The 8181-nt window shown below is 43.8% G+C and overlaps 1 protein-coding gene across 1 annotated transcript; it reads left to right on the top strand.

Moving 5' to 3' along the window:
- Positions 1-677: 677 nt before the first annotated feature.
- On the top strand, positions 678-8016 carry styk1b (serine/threonine/tyrosine kinase 1b). Its single transcript, XM_035420734.1, has 10 exons — positions 678-1014; positions 2567-2622; positions 3622-3807; positions 4346-4648; positions 5170-5351; positions 5521-5601; positions 5772-5980; positions 6081-6121; positions 6759-6855; positions 7056-8016. Exons 2-10 carry the CDS (start codon positions 2568-2570, stop codon positions 7249-7251), a joined length of 1350 nt encoding a protein of 449 aa, XP_035276625.1. The 5' UTR covers positions 678-1014; position 2567; the 3' UTR covers positions 7252-8016.
- Positions 8017-8181: the final 165 nt, after the last annotated feature.

The raw sequence follows: 8181 nt of genomic DNA, 5'->3' as shown, positions 1-8181 counted from the left end.
AAAGGAAAAAGAAAATTAGTTGAAGATTATAGAGAAAACGTTCTCAATGTTATTGAGAACTGAAAAGCATGTAGTTGTGTGAAGTTACTGAATTGACTTTTGCGTGGAGATGTTACGTCTTCTGTGAAAGTTGCTTTTGTTTTCGTTTTCTTTATGTTCTCTTATGTCCTTTTATTACCTTAAAGCTAGATCCAATCAACTTATAGGTCTTAGTATTCCTGTCCAATCAGGTACATCTTTGTATTTCAGGGAGCAGTGGTCGGGACTTTGGACCTCAGCCGACTAAGATGACTTCCAAAATGTGACCAACAGTCATAACTATCTGCAGTGAAAAGGAATGTAGAGAGATTGTTTTCTGGTTTGAATAAATCTCTCATACAAGCTGGGATTTGTCACTTTCTGTTGAGAGACGTTTAGTGCACCGTGCAAGCAGACGGACTGGCTTTGACACAAACAACACCGCAGAGTCCTGAAAGGAAGCAGGAATTTCGGGTTTAGGGAGAGGATTGCTGCAGGAAGATATGAAGATAAACGAAGAGCGAGTGCCTCAACTGTGCTTAACAAAGGCAGGGAGTGAAAATAAAAATGGAAAAAGAGGAAGGACTTGTTTGAGATAAGGACAAAGAAGAGGGGACTGAAGGGGGGGGGTAGACATGACAAACTGTCAGAAGGGACTGCGAGGACATTGACATGGAAGAGAGGTGTTAACTGCATTCACGCCAATCAGAGGGAAGTATAACCAAAGATTCTGAGTGAGAGAGAGAGAGAGAGAGAGAGAGAGAAGATGGAGACAGGTGAAGAGGGTGGGGCTAAGTAATTTGTGAAGGTGTGACCAACACAAACAGAAAGAAAGCCACATTGCTGGGAAATCTCATGAGACAGAAACAACGAGGAAGAGAATAAACTGGGAGAAATTTGGCAAACTTGGGGAATTATATGAGAAGAGAGGGAATGTGATCAAAGGAAGTAAAACTTTGGATTAACACCCACTTCCTCAAGATCTCAGACTGAGAGGTAAGCTGACCTGTTTGTGTGTGTGTGTGTGCTGGGTGTGTGTCTTTGTGTGTTGCATGCGTGTACGTGTGTGTTGTTTTTCTATATAGTTACTGTGTGATCTGCCTATGAAGTGCCTCAAAACGTGAATGTAATAGTTTTAGTTGAAGTGTGCGCATTTGGAACCTGCTGTGGTTGTGTCCTGTCTGTTTGGGTGAATTAAAAATGTTGATAGACAGGTTCAGGAGCCCTAACGCTGACGTAAACAGATAAATGGTGTACTGACGGAGCAAATGCAAGCTGTGTAAATACATTCATTATGCGCCTAACCATAATATAAGCACCATGTTTCATAAAGCATAAATTATGAGGTCAGGTAAATGCAATGTCACTGGCATACATTCCAGATGAGCCCCTATACACTATTTTCACAGATGAACACTTTTGAGATAGCACGAGACAGTGAAACTGGGTGTGTTGCTTAGTGTGAAGAAAGGGCATATCCTGTTTCATGTCAGTTACAATGGATGGTGGTCACAGGGTAACTGTGTGTGAATCCAGCGTGCTGAATGTCAGTGTCCATCTGAAATCTACTATGCAGAGTTTTAATGATTTATTCATTCACTATGTTTCGAGGGGAAAGAATTCTATCCCATGCTAGGATTGATATGTCTGTATCGGTGTCCAAATCTTGTGAGCTGAGTGTTGGTTACACCTGGTGTTACTTTTCATTCCTGTGACTTAGTCTTGCTCTCATTTATTGAGAAGTTTTATTGTGGAACCAGTACCAAAAGGCAAAGTCTTTAAGAAGAAGGGATGGTAACTAGAAACAATATTTACCACATGTGAAACTCTTAAATACTTGCCTTTTACTAGATGGTACATGTGGTCATGTCCCTTGCAATGAAATGCCCAAGCAATTGAGTAATCATGGATTTTCATCAGAAGTTTTCATAAAATAAATACCAATTACAGTACGTTACTGTGAAATTTTTCTTAGTGACCTTAGGCTGTATCAAGCTGTATTCCTGACTTGAATTTATTTCATTTTATTTTATTTTTTTGTGGATGATGAAGCATATTTTAGATTTACAGAAGTTTCTGATGACCTGCTGGCTTTACAATGTCATGTATCAGGACATTCTGGGCTTTGTGGTCTACGTAACAAAAAATAATCTTCAACTAAATTAAAGCCGTTTCCATAGTAAGATCATGCCACCAGAGGTTGTAGGGCCTATACATTACCAGATTATTCTTTAAAAATACGTTGTCTTATTTTTTGTTGGAGCTGCGTTTCGTAAATGTTTAAATGTGGAACAGGTTTGTTGTGGACTTTTGCTTCCCACACAGCCTTTGTCAGAGAATGCCTTTTGACATAGTATGCTGTTTACACACATACTGGTTTAAACTACTGCAGCAGAGACCTGAATGACTACATATCATTACCCTGTTTTTATGGGTGAAATACCTCAGCTATTGAAATGCTAGCTATTATTAGTGTGGTAGCACGGTTGGAATGCACAATGGAGGTTAACACTAGTGATGGCCTAAGTCCTGTATTTTCGTCTTCCAGGATGTCGTCTTTGTCTGAAGCAGATAGTCGGTGTGCGACTGGAGACACCATCTGTGGTAAGTGTGTCCAGGGCTGTCTCTAGAGGGGTGGAAAGTGGTGATGATTATTGTGGTCCACAGCATGGGGGGGGGGGGGGGGGTGTATCCCCCCAGGATTCCCTCAGATTGTTCATCCAACAGCACAGCTCTTATACCAAAAACCTTCTCCTTTCATAATCATTAATCCGAACAAATTTTTATTTTCTCCAAGTCTGGAGAAATTGTATCTGGTGGCCCAACTGATTACTGCAACATGAAAATGGAAGAGCACACACAGTTTGGTTGAACATGCCAAGCATCACACTTTTGTTGTTCACTTGATAGGTAATCCCTTTCACTTTCCCGTAACGTTTACTTTCAAATGAAATACGGCTTTGTTTTCACAAGACGTACACAGTGATGTCTTATTTTTATGGCATTGTATAAAGCAGAATGGACAGTATTTTACATGGTATGGTCTTCCGCCAAAATTCTGGCCCCTTTGGATTGATTCAGTACCAGTATCCAGAAACTCAAATGATCAATTCAACGGGATATGCTGAAATTTGGCCCTAATCAATGTGGGAAAATTGCCCTTTGCTGGTAATCCTCAGGTCCCCTATCAATTTCGCATTAGCTCTCTTGGCTGGGTTCAGGCAGTCATCGAATGCAAAGGATTTGTACAACATAAAATGACTTTATTCAGATTATGTTAATTTGTCCAATTACTTCTGCTCCCCTAAAATGAGTAGACTATGTATGATAAGGACTATAATTCCTACACAGACCACGTGATGTGGATGCCCTCTCGTTAAAGCTGACAGTCTTTGATGTCATATTCACTTTAATGTCATATTCATCATTTTATTTGAAATCCAATGTGCTTGAGTACAGAGCCAAAAAAACTAAATTGTGGCATCCTTTCGCATTTAATTGTATATCATGAGAACTGCAGACTTACAATAATAGTTTATTCTTTACATTGCACATTTATAACAGTTCAGTCCTCTGTTGCTACTTTTCGCTCCGTGCCCTCAGAGATTCGGGTGTACGAGCAGGAGGTGATCGTGGTGCCCGTGCTGTTCCTCTTCACCTTCTTGGTGATGCTGATCTTCCTGCTTCTGCTGCGGTTCTGCCCGGAGAAAGTGGACCGCATACGACCGCAGAACATCGGCTCAGTGATGCGACCGCAGAGGTCCAGGAGAAACCTGCAAGGAATCGACGGTGAGTGAGCAAAGTCAGTGAGCAAGTGAATGAGTGAGCGAGTGAGCAAGTGAGCAAGTCAGTGAGCAAGTGATTGAGTGAGCGAGTGAGTGAGCGAGCGAGTGAGTGAGCGAGTGAGCGAGTGAGTGAGGGAGTGAGCGAGCGAGTGAGTGAGCGAGTGAGCAAGTGAGTGAGTGAGTGAGCGAGTGAGGGAGTGAGTGAGCGAGTGAGCGAGTGAGTGAGTGAGGGAGTGAGCGAGTGAGTGAGGGAGCGCGCAAGTGAACAAGGGAGAGAGGGAGTGAGTGAGTTAGTGAGTTAGTGAGTGAGTGAGCGAGCGAGTGAGGGAGTGAGCGAGCGAGTGAGGGAGTGAGCGAGTGAGTGAGGGAGCGCGCAAGTGAACAAGGGAGTGAGAGAGTTTTCCTCTCCGTGTTTTGATAATGCAGTTGGAGTTTGAACTATGCAATAATTTTCATGAATTCTTTACTGACCTTCTGCACCGTGTTTGCGTGGCATTTCTGCCGAGCAAAAGAACTGACTCCCCTCTCCTCTCTGTCTCCAGCGCCCCTGGGAATTAACCCCTTAGAGCACGAGAGCATCGCCTTGGACGTCCCCACCTACTCCACCTTCGCCGCCCCCCAGCACACCCTCGCCGTCCCCCTGGATGAGCTCGCGTACGCCAGCTTCAGAAGCAGCTCCCAGCAGCCCTCCGGCATGCCCCCGGAGCTGCCCACGCAGAGGCTGCCGGAGTCCTTCAACCTGGTCTCCCCGCTCCCGCTCACCTTCTCCATGAGGGAAGGGGACTCCGTGTCCCTGTACAGGGCCAGGATGGGCCACAGGGACGTGATTCTGAGAGTTCTCAAAGGTGAGACTGCACTATGAGCCCAAAGCATGTAACGTGACGTTAACCTTTGCCACTGTCATCCAGCTAGCACCAGTGAATTTGAGTTTTTTTTATGCGGAGGTAGTGGCTCGAAAATGACCTGTGACATGGAAACTGAAGGTGGATAAGGCCTTGTTGCCACTATCAAATTCAAGTGAATTCTGGTTGGCGGCAATTGAATCATCGGTGAATGGAATCTGAGTGTAGCTTGATGATAATTTAGTTTATAGCATTAAACTGTGCCGTGTGCCAGCCTCCCAGCCCCCATGATGGGCATGTGGAAGAATGTCTTCTTTAATCAGCACCTGCCCTGAACATAGTTCATTATTCGGGGTCTTACTCCGCTGTTCTGTTTGTTCATGGGAAGTGTATGGAAACAAACACATCCTCGTTCCAGGGAGACACACGTACACACCTCTGTTAGCAGAGACCTGTGGGCTGGGCTGAGTCATGCCTGGAGCTCCCTCCCAGCTCCGCCTTGCTCATACCCCTCTCCTCTACAGACTCGGCGAGCCCCAAAGAAAAGCAGTCCTTTTTGGGATTTGCCTCCTTCCTGACACAGCTTGGGGCGCACCCCTTCCTCCCTGCGGTGCTGGGCGTGGTCTCACTGCGGGCGCCGCTGATCACGGTCGTGGAGGAGCTGGAGAACAGGGACCTACTGGGTTTCCTGTGGAGGTGTAGGCAGGTATGGAGGGTCATAGAACTACCTTTCCCAGAATGCTCTAACCCCTATATTTGTGAAAGGAAATGGTACAGAAACAAATGGGATTTGCTATTTTGTCAATAAGCTCATGTTATTACCCAGTAAAGGATGAATAGCCGAGCCTAAATTATGCTGTTCTGTGTTTTGGCAGGATCATGTGGGCAGTGAGGCTCCATGTGACCTAACGGAGAGGCGAATTTTCACCATGTCCAATCAGGTGGCCTCTGCTCTGGTGGGTGTCTCCATGTCCCTCTCCCTCTCTTCTTTCCCTTTCTCTCTTTCTCTCTTCTGTCTCTCTCTCTCTCTCTCTCTCTCTCTCTACCATGTCTGTGTCTTCCAGTGAAACAATTCAAACCTTGGCAACCATGCTCCTGTTCACTCATCTCTCCTTTGCGAATATAGGACTACCTTCACAAACGGGACATTCTCCATGGCAACGTTGGAGCACGCAGCGTGCTGGTTAGCCGGGAGCTAACAGCCAAGCTGTGGGGATTGGGGAACGCCTATGCACGGAAGACCCAGGAAGCCCCTGTTGTAGAGGGGCCTTGGCAGAAAAAGTGGCAGGCCCCTGAGGTATTGGCCCGGAGAGAAGCCACACAGGGCAGCGATGTGTAAGTGGCTCTCTGTTACAGTGTCATTGCACACTTCCAAAAGGGCTCTGGTACTTGTAGTTTTTGCAGAAGCGTTAACATTGCGTTTTCTTTTTTGCAGCTGGTCATTTGGCATCTTGCTGTATGAAATGGTGACGCTAGGTGAGTGCAAGTGTTTGGTCTCACACAGTTTCACTTTTACAATTTTAATTCTTCAAAATGTAATGCAATGATTAATCAATTATGAAAGTAATTTTAGCTGTACTTAATGTTGATATTATTTTCCATATGATGACTGTCATAAGGGCTGGGGCTATATGCTTTGACACTACCTTTCACAGGTAGTTCCAGGCTTTGCCTGGGAGAAGTAAATATTGTGTCAATGGGGAAGGAGAGCTTAAGGTTATTTGTATATGGTTTCACTAAGAGAGCAGCCAATTTGGAATTGCAAAACAGTGTCATCTAGTGGTTAAAATAAAATTAGGCAAACACTTAAGGCTGTTCTTTGAAATTCTACCTATGGGTTTCCTGTGCTTCATAGAGAAGGATTTGACCTTCAGCACGGTCTCATACTCTCTCTGTTCACGTGGATAGTTTTCTGTATTTTACATGCATTTGAGCGCAGAATTAATTAATAGAATGTATTTACCGTGTGAAGTGACCTCCTAATATCCAGGCCATTCCGCTGAGTCCAGCCTGCCTGCAATCAGTCTCAAATGTGCACGTGTATGTAGTATGTAGCAGGTTCATTTATATTTGTTCTCACCCTCAAACGATTCCCCTCTTATCTCTCTCTCAGGAGATGCCCCATTCCCGGATATCTCAGTCAATGAGCTGATGCAGTATCTCCAGAGAGGAAAGACCCTGAAGAGACCAGTCAACTGCTCCAACTCACTGTAATCATTCACAGCCATTATCTAATCTCTGTAAACAACACTTAAAGAAGTAAATGTAATTAAAAGGAAGGCTGGAAACAATCATTTTACTTATCATCGAGTGATATAAAATTGTATGTCATGTCTAATAATTCAGAGTACTACATATTATATAGCATCAATGCATACTAACATAAATAAACCATTCACTCCTCTTTCAGTTACTCAATCATCAAGAGTTGCTGCCATTGGAAAGAAGCCGACCGTGCCACTTTGTCTGAGGTGATCCGCAAGCTCCAATCAGGAGAGAAAAGTGCCAATGACAAATCTGTTATTCGAGTGCCTGAGCCAATCAACATTGAAAAATACCTGCAGGAGGCGGGATATGGGGAAACCCACAACTACACTGTGTTCTGATGTGCTGTTGGACTGAACATCACGTGCAATAGGGTGATACTGAAGACATGGGTGGTAGATTGAGATTTGTAGACTTGAACGCAGTATCACTGTGGTAGCTATTATGACAGTTTACATCTCGTTTACAAACATTATGTACAGTAAGAGTAATATATTGCAAGTATCGTGTCAAGAAAAATCTGTAACTCTAAATCAACCTTTCCCTTTGTTATTGTAAAATACAATATTTTTCTATTATGACACCTACAGTTATGAGGTGTCAGTGCGTCAAAGCATTCCTGCATTGTTGGCGTGACCATACATGCAGTATTTCTGGTTTCTGGTCGTCGTGGAGATCTGCTGAGTCAGTGCACCGGTAGAGCGAGTGGAGTGGAATGTATGCCACCAGGATTACTTTGTTTGCCGATGGAGTGAATGCATAACAACTCCACAGAGCAAGAGAGGCTTTGGCTTCCTGCCAAGCTAACACTGACTCCAGTACTTTTTCAGCTTGGAGATTTTAGTCAGTAGACATTATGCAGGGCTAATTCATAGCACTTTCAGTAAGTAAATTATATATATATTTCTTGATGAAATTTGGGAGGGGTCTGTGTTTGGTGGGGCTGCAGAAGAATATCACAAAAACGTCAAAACCTTCTGTTACTTTCATTTTAAAAACAATTCACTCTACTACTTTCACTTAAAGTGCTTATCATAACGATTTTATGTTTGTTCATGAATGAAAGGAAGAATTGCCAATTTCAAATAAAATGCTATTTAATGACACATGTGGCATATGCTTCTCTCTTCAAAGCACATTATCCTGGCAGGGTACAGCAGGGTACAGCTCTCTCTATCCACAGTGTGGAATTAAAGTGATTTCATTTTTAGCAGACAGTAGCTAGGACGGGTAACAGAACCTGCACACAGCAGTTAGAAACATGAAACCAA

The sequence above is a fragment of the Anguilla anguilla genome, chromosome 1 (genome assembly GCF_013347855.1).
Source record: "Anguilla anguilla isolate fAngAng1 chromosome 1, fAngAng1.pri, whole genome shotgun sequence".
NCBI classification, from domain to species: Eukaryota; Metazoa; Chordata; class Actinopteri; order Anguilliformes; family Anguillidae; genus Anguilla; species Anguilla anguilla.
Note: the sequence above shows the minus strand (reverse complement) of the source record. Positions and strands in the feature narration are given on the sequence as shown.

Bases quoted from the DNA above. Each gene is read 5' to 3' on its own strand.
- styk1b (XM_035420734.1), top strand. From the start codon at position 2,568: ATGTCGTCTTTGTCTGAAGCAGATAGTCGGTGTGCGACTGGAGACACC. The intron at 5,352-5,520 runs GTATGGAGGGTC...GTGTTTTGGCAG, and splicing joins TCCTGTGGAGGTGTAGGCAG to GATCATGTGGGCAGTGAGGC. The intron at 6,122-6,758 runs GTGAGTGCAAGT...TCTCTCTCTCAG, and splicing joins GTATGAAATGGTGACGCTAG to GAGATGCCCCATTCCCGGAT.